The sequence below is a fragment of the Rutilus rutilus genome (genome assembly GCF_951802725.1).
Source record: "Rutilus rutilus genome assembly, chromosome: 1".
NCBI lineage: Eukaryota > Metazoa > Chordata > Actinopteri > Cypriniformes > Leuciscidae > Rutilus > Rutilus rutilus.
In genome coordinates, this window is record NC_140209.1 from 70,154,428 (window position 1) to 70,175,370 (window position 20,943).

At 39.4% G+C, this 20,943-nt stretch overlaps 1 protein-coding gene across 4 annotated transcripts in view; it reads left to right on the forward strand.

Moving 5' to 3' along the window:
- The window catches only part of cep112 (centrosomal protein 112), a gene marked incomplete at its 3' end in the record, with an annotated part of 206,419 nt that overhangs the window by 38,215 nt on the left and 147,261 nt on the right, over positions 1-20,943 (forward strand). For all 4 annotated transcript variants that reach the window (XM_084416954.1, XM_084416955.1, XM_084416957.1 and 1 more), the window contains exons 9-12: positions 3,843-3,929; positions 11,905-12,004; positions 13,292-13,410; positions 14,761-14,904. In XM_084416954.1, coding sequence (XP_084273080.1) covers positions 3,843-3,929; positions 11,905-12,004; positions 13,292-13,410; positions 14,761-14,904 — 450 coding nt within the window. The remainder of the gene's footprint in view (positions 1-3,842; positions 3,930-11,904; positions 12,005-13,291; positions 13,411-14,760; positions 14,905-20,943) is intronic.

The following is a 20,943-nucleotide window of genomic DNA, read 5'->3' on the forward strand; positions in this document are numbered from 1 at the left end:
TCCCATTCCATGATGACTAGTAAAATAATAGCCGCGTCGCGTCTATGACAACTCCAGGTATTGCACACCGGACACGCTCTTTCTCAGTTTATGGCCAGCAATATCATTATGTTTAAGGACATTATGGAATTGAGATAATGTCTGTACTATGTTATGATTATACTGTACAATTAAATACAATAGTTGCTGAGTCTGTGATCTGAACACTTTTTTCTGCGCTCTGTGTCGCGGCAGGATTTTGAACAAGGTCCTGAGCCGTTGGTGGGCGACGCGGACAGACGCCGAATAGAACCGCGCTGTGCTTCTCGTCCGGTGTGTGTACACTCATACAGAATGTGTTCGAATTTTAAAGACGTGGCGCTGCGCTTCTCGTCCGGTGTGCGACCACCTCTAAGGTGCTGTTTTCTTTGAAGCCGAAGAACTCTGTTGTTAATACTGGCGAGCTCAGCTTACTTTTTTCGGGTGTGGACCATACCTGTCAACACTCCCGTTTTCCCCGGGAGTCTCCCGTATTTCACACCCATCTCCCGCCCCCCTCCCGTTTTGTTATTTCTCCCGTGAAACTCCCGTTATTTATATGGCCCAAACGTCGTTATATGAATAATCACATCAGTATATTATGCCAAGGTTGTCCAGTTGCCATATCTTGTTTGAAACTCATCCTACTCGCGCAATCAACACATCATACAAATTTCAACCCATTTGTGAGCTCAACCTGGCAACCTACAACCCAGTTGTGCGTCGATATCTGCAGGTAGTAGACGCGGGAAGTTGAATAAGCGTTACTGGTAGAAATGGGATCAGTGGTAAGTAAATATTTAACGCAATTAACGCAGCATCCGTTTTTTTCTGTCATCCTTTGGCTGCATGGCGTTACATTATATGATGCGCTTTTATTCTTGCGAATGCTTTTAAACCATTCAAGCCATGTAGGCTACTTATTTTATAAAACTTTAAAAGCGGAAAGCGCATCACTCATTCCTGGGAATACATTTGACATCGCAGCCTGACCTTGACGGAAATAAATATCCTACGCCAAAAGTAGGCTACCAGAGAAAGTCTCAGCTGTGCTCAGATCTGTAAACCGTACAGTTGCTTTGGTTTTTCAATCCGTACCCGTTTCGCCCCGTGGCTCAAAAGGGACACAACAAAAATAGGGACACCCGAGAAAGCCAAAATAGAATGCAAAATTTATTAACAAAATAGAACTATACAGAAAAAAACTACGTACAACGGTAACAGTGAACAAATTCATAATCCGTGCACGCTTTCGCAATCGTTGTTTTGTAAATCGTTCTTTCGCAATCGTTGTTTTGTAAATCGTTCTTTCGCAATCGTTGTTTGTAATATTCAGTTCCTGTGAAAAATTGTGAAATACTGTTCCAATAGGTGAAACTACACAACAATATGCTGATTGATTACATTACAATATTTGGATGTAATATTCAGTTCCAGTGAAAATCTATTCCAGTTAATGGAGTATACCCTACAGGTGATGTGTAATATTCAGTACCAGTAAACTCCATCCGCTGGAACAGTTTCTTACAGTAACTGAATATTACACAACATCACCTGTTCAGTTTTGCAAACATAGCCTACTCACAGATTTGTGGCCTATACCTTATTTTAGAAATCTGTTTTTCAGTATATTGATTTGTTGTGTATTGTTAAGATGAATACAACTGTCTTAACTGAATTTTTCTATGATTTGGCGATGGGGTGTGTAATGTATAGATGACATGAAACCGCATGTGGTTGAACCGGATACAGGTCTCCCGTATTTTGGTACCCAAATGTTGACAGGTATGGTGTGGACAGAGTGTTTCACTCTAGCTGCGCGGGCGCGGACGAGCGCTGCGTCTAGAAAACGCCAATATCGCCAATACCGGTATATTGTATTGCTCTAAATTAACACGATGTCGATATTTCATGCTTTGAATATCACGATTATCGTCAATACCGGTATATTGCGACACCCCTAATATATATATATATATATATATATATATAGAGAGAGAGAGAGAGAGAGAGAGAGAGAGAGAGAGAGAGAGAGAGAGAGAGAGAGAGAGAGAGAGCGCTTTATGAGCAAACAACTCAATGTGATACTTTTTGATATTTGTTTCAGTAGCAATACATATAATGCAGAATGCCACTTCATATACAAATAATTGGACGGTACCAATTTCTTGGAGCACAAATCAAAGGCAGAATAGTGGAAATTTTCATAGAAGTCACAAAATTATGGAAGAATAAATTGAATTTGTTCCTATTTTTTTATCTGGGGTGACAATCGTCAGAGCCTTTTTCCTTGTTTTTAAGCAAAAGTTCATCGATTTATGATACAGGAAATAAATCCTGTATCTACATATCACGCAATTCTGACTTTATAACTCACAATTGCGACTTTTTATCTAACAATTCTGACTTTATAACACAATTGCGAGTTTATATCTAACAATTCTGACTTTATAACACAATTGTGAGTTTATATCTAACAATTCTGACTTTATAACACAATTGCGAGTTTTTATCTCACAATTCTGACTTTACAACACAATTGCAACTTTATATCACGCAATTCTGACGTTATATCACGCAATTTTGACTTTATATCACATAATTCTGACTTTATAACACAATTGCAACTTTATATCACCTAATTCTGACTTGATAACACAATTGCCACTTTATATCACGTAATTCTGACTTTATATAATGCAATTGCAACTTTATATCACGTATTTCTGACTTATAACTCGCAATTTCAACTTTATGTCACACAATTCTGAATTTATAACACAATTGCGAGTTTATATCACGTAATTCTGACTTTATAACACAATTGCAACTTTATATCACACAATTCTGACTTTATAACACAATTGCAACTTTATATCACGCAATTCTGACGTTATATCACGCAATTCTGACTTTATAACACAATTGCGACTTTATATCACGTAATTCTGACTTTATTACACAATTGCAACTTTATATCACACAATTCTGACTTTATAACACAATTGCGACTTTATATCACGTAATTCTGACTTTATAACACAATTGTGACTTTATATCACACAATTCTGACTTTATAACACAATTGTGACTTTATATCACATAATTCTGACTTTATAACACAATTGTGACTTTATATCACATAATTCTGACTTTATAACACAATTGCAACTTTATATCACACAATTCTGACTTTATAACACAATTGCAACTTTATATCACATAATTCTGACTTTATAACACAATTGCGAATGTATATCTCACAATCTTGACTAGTACTAGATAAACGGGTAGATATAGCACTGTAGCGGGTGTGTGATGTATATTACGATGTTATGATGAACTACATGCCTTTCTCCACTGACGTTCTGAGTTGTTCAAAGCGTTTCTGAAGATGCTGATTGTTAGAAAGCTGTCTGACTCTGAGATGCGAACGGGAACATGGTTTGTGTAGCATTAGCAACACATTACTAGCTGTTAGATAACAATCAAGCAAAAGGCTAATCATAATAATTACTGTTATGTGTCCGACGTTGTAAAGAGCGACACCATTGTGCAGCGTTTACCTCAGTCAGTTGAGCGAGTGGATCTCTGAGCTGAGTGAGTGAGTGGAGGCGGGGCTCATTAGCATATTCATAGAACCGCAAATACTAAATGAGGCAAAGGTGTCGAGTTACATTCAAGATAGTTTAGGCATGAAGACATCAATATGTCATTTTGGTGATCAAAGATGAGTTTTAAGGGATACAATAGTGCTTTAATAGTCAGAAAGAGTGAAAAATGGTCATTGTCATCGTGTCATTTGATCTGTTTCTCATTTGTAGGTTGAGCTGAGGACTAAAGTCTTGGAGGCCAAACATCAGGAGGACACACTGAGGATCCAGCAGAAACATGATGCCGAGATTCAGAAGGTGAACGACACAGACACTGCTTTCTTAATCGATTACCTGTCAACGATTTCTGAAAATACTCTGCCCAAAAATGAAAATTTCAAAATTCTACAAAACACAAATAATCCATCTCTGTGAGTCCATATGATCTCTCGTGCCACATTAAAGAGTGGCAAAACAATATTTATTGTTTGAATTTTGTGATAAAATGGACAGAATTTGAAAGCTGGGACTTTGTTTCATATCAAAAGTAATAAAGCACAAAGTTATTGCGATTTATTGGACAAACTTTCAACTTTCTCTTAAATAAATACACATAATCTAGCCAATTTCTTGTAGAAAAATCACAATTTTGACAAAAACACAGCCTATTATCATAGAGCCCTACTATTATTAAAATATGAACATTAAAATGACGGGTAATAATATATTTTTTACGACCCTGTGTCAAAATAATGGAGATTGGGGAAGTCTAACGCGACCTCTGAATTAACAACGTGTGTTCATTATAACCACAATCCATGTTTAAAACTCAACGTCCATCTCAGTTTGCTTAATGCACAAGATATCTTCATAAACAATAAATAAATCTGCTGTTAATGGGGGCATTAAAGAGTAGACGATGAGTTTCTAATGATAGGTGTGTTGATGATACACGGATTGACTGCTCACATCTTGCAGGTTAGATTCTGCGAACATCCCATTTAAGTTTCATTGTTGTGGTTGAAACTGTTTTCCAAAAGCAATATCAAGCCAGAGTTGCACCAACAATCAAACAGGTATTATAATATATTTCTGAAACTTAAAAAAACGGTGTGTTTCATTCACTCCCAGTGGCATCACACCTCGAAATCCTGCTTCAGCAAAGCCTATTAAATGAACTAGGTTTACAGATGTCACCAGCATTTATAAGCCGTAGCATGATTCTTGGCAGACCGTTGTCTTTCATGTCATCCCTAAAAGCCCATCGGCCCCTGGCCCTCGTCCTCGACACTCTGTTACGACTGCAGGTGTCCGAGAGAGCTCTTTAAGGAGACGATGGGGGAAATTGTGTGTCCCTAAATGTTCCAGGAACTTCCCTTTAACCTCCTCTTTTCCCTCGCTCTTGCCTGCAAGCTTTCATCTTTCACAGGCCACCGTCTCACCGGATGATGAGCTTAGCAACAGAGTGCACTTCTGATGGACAAAAAGCAGGATAAATAATCCACTGATGGCCGAGCCGGATTTTCACAGAGAGAAAATAATAACTTTTGGGAGGCCATTTTTGGTTTGAACCAAGTTGCATCCGTGTTTGAAGGGAAGACCAGCTCTGAAACGCTGCTTTCGCCAACATTTCTTTCCTGAACACTGTTGTATTAGGCCTTATGAGAGACCATCACCCCCCAACCTCAGAGAGTACGTCTGTATGTAAGAGCTCTTGTTGATGAGGAGGACTACTCTTGTTTGGCAGGATAAATAATCCACTGATGATGGGCTCGCTGACTTTTCAGAGGGAGGAAATAATAACATTTGGGAGGCGTTTAAAGGAAAAACCAGCTCTGAAATGGTGCTTTCGCCAGCTATTCCCAACCTTTCTTCACTGAACACTTTTGTATTGACCTTATTCAGAGTGGCGCCATGAAAGTGAGGCTGCGAGGGATAGACTTACCATGTTTTCAATGGCATCCGCTGTTAAAAAAAAGGCTGTATAAAACTCATATTGCTCATATTGACGTCTAAGATATTTTGCAGTGTCTCGTCAGCAGAACAATCAAAAAACAGTTTAATGTTCTAACCATGAAATATTTGTTAGAATAAGTTTTTATTACATGAAATAGCTTCAATCATACAAATCAAAAAATAATTTAGAAAAAATATATTTTGAGGGGTACTTAGGAAAACCACAATGGAAAATGGTCAAATAAGTTGTTTTTCTATAAAATTATGATTTTCTTTTCTATTTAATTGCACATTTCTTTTAGAAATTGATAGATTTATATACTTGAAACTCATGCAAACCAAAAATAAGTAGATCCCTACCATTTAATCCCTATCATTCCCAATCATTTGGCTAACTCATCCTCACTCTCATCACATGGAAGAGCGAACTCTGCACTTTTGCTCTTTCCGTAACATTTCTGTTGCGTTATTCATTTTCTGAAATGAAGAAATCAGTTTGTTATTAATACATAAATACAACTATACTACAATAAACACTCCACTGTGGTACAGCGTTGCCATATGGAAACATTGATATTTTCTCAATTTACAGTAAAACTATGTTACACAAAGTTGATTTATGAAGAAAAATATCTAATTTACTTATCAAAGATGCTGCTCGCTTGAGAAGAGATGATTAGAAATGAGGTTATAAAAGAGCATTTTCTGGAGCTCTTCAACAGGTGTGATGGTGATAGTGGGAAAGAGAGTTTTTAGAGGGACATTCAAATGTCATGTGACTTAAAAACAGCACATCATTGGCTACCTTAAGGCCTTCCCATTGTGAAATATATTGTTGTTGTTTTTTTCTGAATAACAAGGAAATTAGTAGGAATTAATTGTTGGCCTTTGGCAACGTCATACCATAGAGGGTTAAATAACATTTCAACCCACTTTCATTCCCGTTAACAATCAGAGATGGCGCTGCTGTGAATAAGGTTTATTAGGCCTCATCATCCCCAACCTCAGAGAGTGCTTCAGTAAATATGCGCTCTTGTTGATGAGGACTATTCTTGTTTAGTTTCTCCAGTGTGGACTGGGAGCGAAGTAGCCTCAATGGCTTCCTCTGGATCTTGAACTCATTAATTCACCAATTCTTTGTGTTCAACGTTACATGAACTCTCGGTCTGTCGTTGTGTCCGCTTTGCTCTTAATGAGCGCCGTTGTTTGGTTCTGAAAGACTCTGTTCTGAGAATGTCAATATTTGCTCAGGTGCATCTTTCTTTGAAGACCCTATAAACACCACACACACACACACACATGCAGTGTTGTGCAGAGCTGTCCGTTGGTGGGCTCGCTTTCGTGTGCCCTGTCATGTCCTCGGAGCCGTTGATCTCCATAGGGTCCTTTGAGATTTACAGACCCCTGGTTGTGACGATGTTGTCCACCCTCACTGAGACAATGGCCGACAGTCTTTGAACTCCCACTCGGACACAGGCGGCTTGCAGAAGGTCAGGCCATCAAAGGAGCTACAGCGGTCCCAACAAACGGCCAGACCGCATCAGATAAAACACATTTCTGAAATGCCCCACCTTGAGCCCAGGCATCTTATCACCCACAGCTCAAGACTGGGAACAAGCCCAGCAGATCTGCTGTTTATTTGGAGCTCGCTAAATACGGGTTACACTTGGCTCCGTCCCGCCCCGCCACAAAGGATTTCTGAATTCCTTGGGTTCATCAAAAGCCCACACTGTGTCGCACAATGGGCGGATTGTTTGAGGACTCGCAGAACCGGTCCGTTGGAGTCCGGGAGCCCACCGTAGAGGTCTTTGAGAGATGAGGGACAAGGTCATGAGTGAGTTCCTCAGAGCTGAGGCTCGAGTCCTCTCAGAAACTGGCAGCGCTCATTCATGCTTCAGAGAGTCTGGAATGTTAACACTCAACGTGCTCCTGAGACGCATCAAAAAGAATACGTAACACTGTTTTCAGTGGAAAGATCACTCCGTTTCCTTTTATCCATTTTTTCTTCTTTTTTTTTTTTTTTTACTCCAGAGAACAGAGAACTTCAATAAGCGACTTTTGCATGTCTGTTTTGCATATTCATGTGGTCTCTTTTGCTGTTAAACATGCTTGTGAGTAGTGGTGGAGATTTTGATTCATCCAAAGTGACTCTTTTGAACCAAAAAGAATCATTCAGAATATTCCACTGGTTTCGTTTAGTTGACCCCCTTTGTAGTTTACATCATTACACCAGTTAAATTAGTGTGTTTTTTTGTGTGTATTATGAGTGAGTCGTTGAATCATTTACTCAATAGATTCATTCAGAATCATTAATGACAAAAACAGCCCTTTTAAAGGGATAGTTCACTTTGAAATTAATTTTTGATATGTTTTAGCTTACCTCAAGGGCATCCAAGATGTAGGTGTCTTTGTTTCCGCAGTAGTTTCAATTTTGATATTTTTAGGTCAAACCGTTCTTGTCTGTCAGTCATATAATGCAGGTCGATGGTCACTGTCTCAAAACACAAGCACAGAGTCCAAATTAAAACAATTCCCCATCGTCCAAATTAAACAATTCCCCATCATAAGTACACATTGATGGCCTAAGGACGTGTGTGAAAACAGCACACGTCCAAATGATCTGACGGCGCGGGCGGGTATAGATATATAAATAGATGTCGCCCTTGGCTACTGCAGTTCATTGGAACGAAACCGTAGCCAAGGGACATCTAGTGTATATATCTATACCCGCCCGCTGGCGGGTATAGATGTATACACTAGATGTCGCCTTCGCTACTGCAGTTCATTGGAACGAAACCGTAGCCAAGGCGACATCTATGTATATATCTATACCCGCCCGCGCCGTCAGATCATTTGGACGCGGCTGTGTTCAAGAGATAACAACGATATAAATACTGTTCGTTTTCTCACACAAACCGCTCGTTTCGTGTCTTAGGCCATCAATGTGTACTTACGATGGGGAATTGTTTCATTTGGACGATGGGGAATTGTTTTAATTTGGACTTTGTGCTTGTGTTTTGAGACAGTGACCATCGACCTGCATTATATGACTGACAGACAAGAACGGTTTGACCTAAAAATATCAAAATTGAAACTACTGCGGAAACAAAGACACCTACATCTTGGATGCCCTTGAGGTAAGCTAAAACATATCAAAAATTAATTTCAAAGTGAACTATCCCTTTAAGGTCTTGGATTCTCTGAACTGACGACCTGAATCAGATGTGTTTGATTAGAGAGACATACAAGAAGTGCACTGGTCTAATTAAAGGATTAGTTCACTTCAGAATTAAAATTTCCTGATAATTTACTCTCCTCCACGTCATCCAATATGTCCATGTGTTTCTTTCTTCAGTCAGAAAGAAATTAAGGTTTTTGAGGAAAACATTTCAGGATTTTTCTCCATATAGTGACTTCAATGGGGTCCAACGGGTTGAAGGTCCAAATGTGAGTTTCAGTGCAGCTTCAAAATCTCGACACGATCCCAGCCGAGGAATAAAGGCCCGTTCACACCAATGACGATAACTATAAACTAAAGATAACGATAAAGATATAGTTCTAAAAATCATTCTCAATATTAAAGAACAGCAAAGTTCACACCACAGCTATAACAATAAAGATATGAGGAACGATATCGTAGAGATCACTTTTGGAACGAATTTTGAGCTGTTTAACAATAAAACACTGACAGCCAATCAGAATAAAGTATATACATTTTGATATAAAAAATGAGCGATTGTCTAGATAAGACTCTTATTCCTCGGCTGGGATCGTGTTGAGACTTTGAAGCTGCACTGAAACTCACATTTGGACCTTCAACCCGTTGGACCCCATTGAAGTCACTATATGGAGAAAAATCCTGGAACGTTTTCCTCAAAAACCTTAATTTCTTTCTGACTGAAGAAAGAAAGACATGAACATCTTGGATGACGTGGAGGAGAGTAAATTATCAGGACATTTTAAATTCTGAAGTGAACTACTCCTTTAAATGTATTAGTACAATTCTTATTTATAAGTCATTTTTACACAGCCATAAAATGGACTATTCCTTCTTCCCTCATTTCTCTCATTGTTGACAAGAGTGGATTCACATACTGAACTGACTGATCAAATGCCCCCTTTTATTCAGTCACTGTTGGTCAGCAGATCCCTGTTCACAAATGAAATACCTTGTTCATTCAGCACATTCACAAATGCCATGTCCCAGTTTGTTTAGTTTGTCCGAGAACAAGTGCCAGTCCATTCAGGACTGCTTCAAGTCATTCAGACTCTAAAACCATAGACTTGTTCAGTGAAGGGCGTATACATTCAGCAGGTCCAACAGTTGATATGCTATTCATATGCTAATGCATGCTAATGACATGCTATTTGCTCATGCTATACTCAGGGAGAAGCAACCAAAGCCAAAGGGAGAGACTTCAGCGAGCGAAAAAAAAATATGTCAGTGCACAAGAAGTGAATGATTTGTTTGGTTCACAACCAAAACACTACAACTTGTCAGTGGGGGTCATGGGTGCGTCTCCTGGAGTGGTCTTCCTTCCCAGAGCATAATGTGAGATTCATACGGGTTTGTCATCCGCTGCTTTAAGCTTACGCTACTGTTACAGATAATATACTTAAGCAAAAAGCCTTTGCTGAAGAAAGGGCCAAAAATGGGGATCTTGCCCCCCCATCCGCTAAATGTCGGCTTCAAAGCAGCAAATTCCAGCATTCAGTGACGCAGGAGAGGGCGAGTTCCTTCATGGTCATGCTTGTGAATAAGAACATTATCCTCTGTAATCTGCAGCCAGCATTAGCTTGTCATATGGAAGCACCACAAACCTCTATTTAAACTCTGTTCCCACTGAAATGTATTTATGGCTCTTAGATTAGCTGGAAAGTCTGGAACATAAACGTTCTGTCATCTGTCGTCTCAGTGTCATGAATGCTGCTTGTTTGTAGTGTTGTTTTGCTAATGCAAGTATCACTATTGCTATTGCTCATGCTTAGAGTTAGTGAATCTGAACAAACATCTAAAGGTTATGATGACACATCAAAACAACATCAAAAAAACGACTGCAGACGAAAGCTGACTAAGTTGTCGCTTGAACACACCACAAAGACAACAGCTAAAGGCCAACTAGGTTTGAGATTAAATACTGTAACTCTCCATACCACCAGGTGGCAGTAGTATATATTCGTCATTCAAAAATTAAACTAGGACTGCGAATATAGTAAACAAAGCTTTCGATTTTGAATATGAATCATATTGATCAGTTGGACTTCACTTGCTTCATTCCTGACGGCCATGTCGTTTTAAAAATATGAAAGTATTGGAAGTGTTCCCTCTTGATTTCATTGATTGCCTGCTTTCATCACTTTCGTTTTTCTTCTCGTTCACAGGGTCGTTAATCTAAACAGCCAATCAGAGGGATCTGTCTCACCAAGTGACCGAGGCCAATTTACCATGTCCAATCGATCAAAACGATTTTGATTCATCCAAGTGATTCTTTTGAACCAAAAAGATTGATTCAGAATATCAATCTTTGATATATTGATATTCCACCAATCTTCCACTGGTTCGTTTAGTGACCCCCTTTGTAGGTTACATCATTACACCAGTAAATCGTGTGTTTTTGTGTATTATGAGTGAGTCATTGAATCATTTACTCAATAGATTCATTCAGAATCATTTATGACAAAAACAGCCTTTTAAGGTCTTGGATTCTCCACCAGTGAACTGACGACCTTACGAGTGAAAAGCCCCTTACGAGGTCCGACTTGTGCGGACAGATGCTTAGCGCTCGCTTGATGTCGGCCAAGGCCTTAACAAACCCCAAACTTTAAATCTGGGAACTTGGCATCCATGTAAATAGCGAATCCGCCATGGCGCGAGCGCAACTGGCATTTAAAGGGAGTGGGAGATGAGACTCTGATTGGTTTAACGCATGTAAATCATAAATCACACCCATTACTCATTAAGAGAATAGGGACAAAACACACCCATTACTCATTAAGAGAATAGGGACGACCCTTTTAGACCATGCACCGGGAGCACCGACCATTTGTCCCGTCGTTAAACTAGCAAAAGTGGATTCGGATACACCCTAAGTGAACTTGCGCCGTGCGCTTTAGACCACGTGCTTAGATCGTTAAAATAGGGCCCTAGGTGTTGTTTTTATTCCACTATATTGAAACATGTTCAATGACGTTGTACACACTTTGAAACCGCAGCGCGCGAGCTTAGAATAAACAGATCGTTATCGTTCGTTGGTGCGAACGCAAATATAGTTATCGTTATAGTTATCGTTCTTGGTGTGAACGGCCCTTTAAGTCTGGTTTGTGTGTATTTTCTCAGATTTTGGACCGGAAGAACGGTGAGATTGATGAGCTGAAGAGCATGTATCGTGGGAAGCAGAAGGAGGCGGAGGAGACGGTTCGGAGGCTGGAGAAGAGAGGTGAGCTCATAATCTATAATAATAATAAAACGGCCCTTAAAACATTGCTCAGAGGACCCAACAAAAGCGGCACCTTGTAAACAGGCTTGTGTTACAAGCATGAATCACACTCACACACAAAAAAGGCTTTATCTTTCCACTCAGGAAAAGCAGGATCTGTGATTTGATGTCTTGTATTTGGCTTTTCCTTGTAGTCCTCAGAAACCAGGTATTTGTTAGAGGAAAGTTACTCGAGAGGCGGTCAGCAAAATCACAAAGTGCGCTTTTCAGTTTGACTAATTTACTATCATGCTAACTGACAACGTGCTAATTATTTATTGAGAACTCTTCAGTCAAATTCATCTTTCTTAAAGTCGCACTGAAGTGCCTTGGATTGCTCAGCTTTGTTTGATGCGTTGACGTCATTTCCACTGAAAGGCGGGACGTATTGAATAGCTCCTCCCCCTTTTCAAACAGCCAATAGCGTTTAGTTTTCCTCTCAGACTGCGAGTCGTACTTGACGGCGAATCTGAGCGCTGATGATACGCTGGATTCAATAGTAGAAGTGAATAAATTCTAGCCATTTCATTCTTAACCAACGTACGGTTGGAAAACGGGATAAAACTCGAGCGTTTGAGCAACCGAACACACACTCCCACCCATATTGCTCTGTGTGTCAACGCTCGCTTCAGCCAGGTGCTGTTTAAAGTACAGGGGGCGGAGCTTCAGATTCTAGAGAGCATTTGATTGGACAGAAGATGTGATGAGTCCGCGGGTGATGTCATAAAATCCCTGATCTATTTTAGCGGAAGTGAGAGACTGTAAGTTTTGAATCTCCTAAATGTGAATTTTGTCATTGTTTTGGAGCACACCAGCTTATTCATAACCTTAAGGCCAACATATTCATACTAAAAGCTAAAAAAACGTACATTTTGATATCAGGCGGCCTTTAATGATGACATTCCTGAAAAGTAAAGTGGATGTGGAATTGATGTCAGGCATAAACTAAACTTGAAGGGTACTTGGTAACTTCAGGAACAGCTGTTTTAATCTAACAACACCAGCCTAAAATGTTAAAATCACTCACACAACTAACCTTTTATGGCTTTCTGCTGTAATGGACTTCACCTTAACTCGCATTACACTGAGATATCTGTTGCTGTTTGCATACCCATTTCTTTAACTTTTATTTTTATTCTTTTTTGAGTCAAGAAGAGTGGTGCTATAACTTGGGGGCGGCCTGGGGTTCGAGAAGACAGAGAGAGGCCTGAATGTTTGTGTCTGCCTCTCTCTCTCTCCCCCCTGTAGTTCAAAGCCTGCTGCGAGAGTCCCAGGCCATCCGACAGACCAAAGAGAAACAGATCAGCGAGCTGAAGAAAATGTCTGATCAAAGTGCTGAATCTCTGAAAAACGAATGGGAGAAGAAGGTAAGGAAGGGTTGAAAAGGCTCAGGTTTCCACAGGCCTGTCCCTCCTTTGAACACTGAACACTCAGTGAGTTTTAGAGCTCAGCCAATCCCGTCTGAGTCCGAGAAAGAATCTCAAAAATCCAGCTTCTTCTGAGTGCTCTGTAGATGTGTATGTTTATTGCAGATAGAGATAGAAAAGAAAAACTCACAAATTCTCTCTTTTTTTTTTTCCTGGAGAATCTGACCCCTGCCTCTGTACAGGCTTTTGGTTGAAGGCTATCTTTGCTTCAGGCCTTATAAAACATTCTCTTTGTTCTCTGTTTCTAAACGTAATATTCTGTAGGCCTCGTGTTCAGGGCTCAACAATAAGGAAGGCCTGATGGCAACGTGAGATCGTCTTTTTATGTCTCACAAACTTAAACATCTAGTTTTCTTTGACACAATGAACATCATTGTGAATTGTGTTGATTTAACCCTCTGGTGCTCTTTTGCGTGTCGGTCAAAAATGACAGATTATTTTTGTTTTTTTATTTAATACTTTGTATTTTTAGGGGATTTTTTTATACTAAATTATATTTACGCTGTATTTATAATCCATTTATTCACTTTTTGAGCATAGACCTGAAAATTCAATTTCCAAGCTGTCGTAAATCTTAAAATGCTTTATTAGAGCAACAGACTTAAGTTTGATCTCTTTTCAAAGGCGACACTTGGCAGATTATTGCTGAAGTGAAAAAAGTTTTAAAAACTAAACTTAAGTAACATCATTTCACGTGTATTGTTATTAAAAATGCACAAAAATACAATTTTTAATTTTTATGTGAGATACATGTTTTCAAAATCAAGTTTTACTCTAAAACTGCAAGCAAAACCATAAATCTAAACAAAATTAGTGTCTCAAAAAAGAGCTTTCAGTCAGATTTTGTTTTGCTGCAGTACCAAAAGTTTCCACTAGATGAAATTTGTCTCCCATTAATGGGTTTGCAGGACCATTTAACCTGTTCGAATCATGTCCATGATTTTTTTTTTGTGTGTGTACAAGTGCAAGTGCCAAAACCTTTACCAAGTAAAACAATTAAAAAAAAATTAAAAACGTAAAAGTTTTCGGTCAAAAATGACCGAAGAGCACCAGATGTCGCCAGTGTAACATTAGCTGGTTTTGTATCCAGTGGACAGTGGAGATTACAGAGTGCACCAAAGATCACTCACTGTTTTTAGTGACAGTTTTCTCCATACTTGAAATCACACTAGCATAAACCATTGCTTAAGTATTTCAGGGTCTTGAAAAGTTCATTTTTTTGAATGGGCACCTTTAGTCCCCCCATCCCAGATCCCTTTTGTTGAGCTCTATTGTATGATTGGTTCATAGTTTCATGCTGCGGTGGCGGAGATGGAACAGGAGAAGTTTGAGATGCAGAAGAAGCACACAGACAACATCCAGAAGCTGCTGGAGGACACCAACCAACGCCTCGCCAAGATGGAGGCCGAGTACAGCGGCCAGAACCAGGCCACCGTGAGTGCACTCACACACACACACTTCAACTGAATTCAATGGAAACATGATGTAGCTTAGAGATACATAGGGCCAGTTCTGTCAGGACCACTATCGTCAAATACGATTGACAATTAGCATACAGTTTGGATTGGCGGTATGGTTCTGTTCTGGGCAGTCTAGCATGGATAAGAGCAGGAGAGCAGCAATAACCCCTCTTAGGGTAACCAACATGAATGTATGCAGATCATTAATTCAAGAGTTACAACATAATTCGAGAATTTATTCTGATTCAAGGGGGAATCATAATGCCGAATCCTGACTGGGCGAGAGGTGGAGCTGGGGAGGGAGGAGGGTAATTATCTCCTGAGAAACGCGATAGCGGTCGATAATACTGAAGGAGCTTATATATGTATACAGTGATAGGCGTCGTATTCCTATAGGTAGACGTGGATCAGGTGACTTGACTAACGTGACCTGCCCGAACTGACGCCTCGCCTGATATTTACTAAACAGGTAATTCCAAAAAAGCACCGATAGGAGTTGAAAGTTCTGCGCGTGATCTACTGACGACCAACGCAATCTACCGGTTAGCTTCTGCTTTAAGACGTGCTTTTTTGGGGTGGGAAATTGGTGAATTGACACCGGTGAATTGACGAGCGCAAACCTTAGTAAATCTTACCGATCGAAAACCTACAAGTGTACTTGTAAAAGCATTGGACCAATCATTCTCGTCTGCATTCGTGTTTTGTGTAGAGGTATGTTTCTTTGTCTTGTTCTGTCCTCCTCTTCCCTCACCTTGTAAACGTCGTCTTGTGTGTGCGTTCGGGGTGTGCCTGAAGCAAAGCATGCCTTATACGCTCGGGTTGAAGCTGTCCCACTCGAGACTGGAGCACTGTGGCGCTCTGGCTAAGATGAGCCGGGACGCGCGTCAGACCGTGACTGAGGCCTAATGAGTTTAGCTTGTTACAAATTAGCATTCAGCGGCTGTCATACAGGTAAAGGCACACGGCCTGTCAGCAGGCCTGAATTTACGAGACTTCAAATGCATGCCGACCCCACAGAGTATGACCCTTCTTTAATAATTAAACACAGCACATTTCCAGGCAGGGCCCCAGATGAAAGGCCCTTCTGTCATTGGAAATTAGGTTCTCCCGTTCTGTTGGTTTAGGCTGACCTCAGCAACCTCTCCACCCGAAACCCCCCGCCTCTTGTCTTACCTCTCCTCTCCTCATAGGCTGCTGTTGTCAATATGTCAGCTGAGGTGAGATGCTGTGTGTTGTTTCTACTTTGCGTTTGATGTCTCAATACTCTAGCCTTTGAAAGCCTTTGTTTATCTTTCGTTCTTTCATCATTGTTTTTGTGCGGCACACTCCGACGCTATCCTTATTTCTCAAAAAAAAAAGCTCTTCAAAGCTATGCGGAGTCACATCGGCCAGCCTTTCACATCTTCTGAATGGGCGAGATTGGGGCGCCAACGGGTGCTTGTCGGTTTACCTGTGGCTTCTTGCTTGGGAGCGTGTCAGAAGTTGGCACAACTGTTCTTTTCCTTCGCTCTGCTTAATATTCCCAACACTCATTGGTGGCCAAGTCTTGACGCGCCAATGTCAGTGCTCAATAGAGGAAGCAACACATTGAATATTGATGACAAGATACATATTCATCACATTTGGGACTCAATGGAGATTGATGACTTGCATTGATATCATAGCACAAACTCTACCTGAGGGAAGACCAACCTCCGTTTGTCAAATATGCTCTATAATCATAACAGTAAAGCCACTTGATGCACAAATTCCAAGGGATTTATACAATTTAATGTAAGGTCAAAGAAGAAGTTAACATGGTTCACATTAAAATAACAAATGTGTAGTCTGTCGGGAGTGGTTGAAGCTCAGAGCTGGTCAAATACATTTTAAGAATGAACCATCATTGTCAATATTGTGTCCTCAACCAAGACACATTGAACTAAACAGTAAATGGTTGCCCTGTTCTTTCCACCCTATTTTTAACACAAGAACAACACGGCCATTTGTAATTTGAGTGTAAAAGGCTTCTGGTGTCATCCACTTCCAGTTATTTTAGCTTTACATAAACAGTCTTTTATACTGCTTGATATTTACAGACTGTTTTATTGAGATCTGGAGACTGGTGAAACCAGCTTGAGATGATTTGAGTCTTGTGACGTGGCCTGTTGTCCTGCTGGGAGTATCCATCAGAAGATGAGGACACTGTGGTCATAAAGGGATGGACATGGTCAGCAACAATACTCAGGTAGACTGTGGTGTTTAAACGATGCTCGATTGGTCATAAGAGGCTTAAAGTGTGTTGAGGAAATATATAACACACCATTACATCACCAGAACTGCAGGATGATCCATGCTTTCATGGTGTTTACGCCAAATTCTGACTCTATCATCTGAATATCTGAATATTGCAGCAGAAAAACAGACTCGTCAGACTAGGCAACGCTTCTAGTGTCCAGTTTTGGTGAGTGTGTGTGAATTGTAGCCTCAGTTTGACAGGAGTGGCACTCTTAATGCTTCAATGATGACAATGCCTGAATGGAGAATAATAAGGAATTGTCCTTTTTCCCAAAGCAAAACACAAGCAATATGCATGTACCTTCTGATACAACACAAAGCAAAACATAATGACATTCGCATTGTCTTTCTTATTACCTATTTTTCTATTCAGTATTCACCAACACGGCAGGGCTTGTTACTCATTTCACATGCAAAGAGGTTTGCCAGTCTAAGTGGCCACAATTCTTGTTGAAAATAACCTCGAAAATAAGACTTAAAAGTGTATTTATTTAAGTGTACACAAAAAAGTGTAGAATATGCCCCTATAAAATCGAGCAGATTAACACGGTTTGAGTCAACAAAATGTCATCTTGAAAGGAGAATGAGATATGCTTTTAGTTTCTCTTTGTTTGGGTTGAGTATTCATAAAACAATTGTTGATCCGTATCCTCAGAGATGATACAGTACGTGTGTAGAAAAGCACATACAATCAATCTCAACATGATCCCCCTGGCCACTGAGACGTGCTCTCAGATGAGGGCATGTGTGATTGAAAGGATAAAGACGTGTCCCATGTCACCTGCGGATCTGACTGTAAAGAGGGCGTTATCACGATCTCAATCACTGTTACATCAGCAGCTCTTCCTGACTGACTCAGAGTATTTACTTGAATTGGTTTAACACCAAATTTATTTTACAATGTCCTTGTTACATGTGTTTACCGTAGTAATAACAGTAAATTATGCATACTTACATGCAACTAACCCTCAACCAAACCCTAATCCTACCCTAACCCTATAGTAAGTGCATGTAGTTGCTTAATATTACTCAGTAAAATACCTTAAAATAAAGTGTAACCTATTTTTCTTACCCCACTCTCCCCTACCCAGTGTTTGAAGTATGATTCAGAAAATGGAAATAACAGTAGGATGGTTATGAATGGCTCAGACGATCAGGGTCAGTGTATTAATTACAAGCGTGCGTCATAGCACAAGTCCTACTCTTTCAGATCATGCCGCATTTCACACTGGGAGTTAACAAAGGCCTATTTTCCAGAGTTTCGACACTGACGTCGCCATCAGAAAGCTGTGCATTTCAACACTGGCCACTTTCATCATCTGAACTATGTATCTTCAATCAATAATCTGTCATCGTTCATATCAGCCCTGCATTCCACCCGCCACGCACGGGACAGTGGCCTCCATTAACGATGAGACGCGAGTGTGTGTGTGTGTATGTGTGTGTCTGAGCGCTGTCTGGTTTTGGTTTAACAGCTCTTGCTGTCTCATGGAAAGTTTCCCCCTTCCTGTATTTCATCAGATACGGTTGTCTCATTTTCAAATGAAGACCATCCTAGATCCTAGATGTTCTTTTGAGGGCTGAGCTATGCTTTAATGCTGGTCTGCTTCACATGCCTGTTTTATATTCAATCCCAGCATGCTCTGGGTTGTGCTAAAGAACAGAGGCCCACAGGTGCATCAGATTTGAAAGATGATCTTTGAAGGTGGATGAGGATGGTGTGGTGGCCATGAATGCTGTTAGAAAGCTGTTTAAGCTCACTGTTACTGAACTGTTCAACTTTCACTATCACATCTACAGAAGAATTCCCCATTCAGGAGGTCTCCACTGCCGTCGTCTATTGTCTCGGTGTTAGGAAGCTACTGTGAAGCTGTAGTTTGTCAAGATACAAGCGACTCATAATTAGGGATGCACAGATATGAAACTTTTGGCCGATACTGATAAGCCGATATGCTCTCAATGCAAATCAAACTAGCTTTTAGGCTAACTGAAATAAAACCATGCCAATCTCTAGGTATGGTGAAGGCTATGTGATGATGTGGGGCTATTTTAATTCCAAAGGCCAAGGGAACTTTATCAGGATGCATAGTATCCGGGATCCATGAAGTAACTGGCCTTTAAAAATAAAAATCTGCCTGCCTCTATGGGAATTTAACATAGGGGTGTACTAACTTATGCACCATGTATTTTAAGGAAGAACATTTATTTATTTACGATACATTATTCATTCACAAAGAAAATTGGTGTCCTTAAAGGTTGGATTTTTCCTAATTTTTTAAATTAAGGCATTAAGTTCAATTTCCAAAATATGATTTTTTATTCCTCTTTTTAGTCAACTTTAGCATGGGTGTATTAACTTATGCATTGCACTGTATGTATATGTATATGTGTGTGTGTATATATATATATTGTAATCAGGCTCTCAAAAAAATGTATATATATATATAATTTTTTTTGAGAGCCTGATTACAAAAACAAAAGTCTCACCATTAAAATTCGTGTCGCAAACACAATTATAATGATGTTCTCATTATAATTTTATGTAGCCAGATTGTTGCACTGAACTGTATTTTCCTTTTTTGAAGGGATTTCAATCACATCTCAAGCAATTCAAAAGCATCATGTTGCATCTGAAGCGTCTCAGCTGAAGGAAATAATACATTATTTATCGGCTTTAATACATCGGTCAAATGTTCTTATCGGGCCGATAACGATAACATTGAAAATCAACATATATCGGTTGATACCGATATGTTGGCCGATATATCATGCATCCCTATATTTTTAAACCCTATCATTTTAAAGTAGTTCAACTACACTCAAACTACACTTTTGAGCCACGTTGGTTATGATAATAACTACTGAAGAACAGCTCACTACATCGAAGCTATGTAAGGGGGCCATAACTTTTGCAATAAAACACTATTTATGTATTTACTTACTTATTTAGTGAGAGAATTAAACTTGAACAGATAGATTTACATTCAAAAACAAAAAACACTAAAGCGTTAAACAAAATATTTTTGTTTCTACATGAACATAAGTGCAAAATTTTGTTTATAAATTGTTGTTACTGTACTGAACTAACACTGAACTAAATTAAAGGTACAGTTCACCCAAAAATGAAAACATTATCATAATTTACTCCCCTCATGTTGTTCCAATTCTGTATGAATTTCTTTCTTCTGTTGAACTAATAAGATATTTTGAAGAATATTGGTTGCCAGACAGTTTTGATTGACTTCCAAAATTTTTTTTTTTTTTATTTTTTTTACGATTTTCATTTTTGGCTGAACTATCCCTTTAAACTAAATAACCACACAATTGTCTTCTATAGAGCTGCTTTATATAGCTAAACATTTGTTTCATAATTGCTGAGTTTTGCAACATTAATTATTTTCACTTTTATAACTGTGAAGTTTCTTATATTGTGTAAAGTACTAAAGCACTATATAGTAAAGCACTATAGATAACCTTTTTTATTTATTTTATTTTTTACCTTGGATCCTATTTCAAGGTTTGCGTTCTCGAGCCCCAAACACTGTTGTTGTGCGTTAAACACATTTAAAATTAAAACAGTGTCATATAAGCGGCCCCTAAGTTAATAACTAATGATCTTTACAACGGAAGTGAATCAATCAATCAAAACTAACTTTAGCTGGACAATAACTTTATTCTAGAGCTGCTGTAAAGCCAAAAAAATCTCTGTTACTGTAATTTCTTATTATCACTGTAA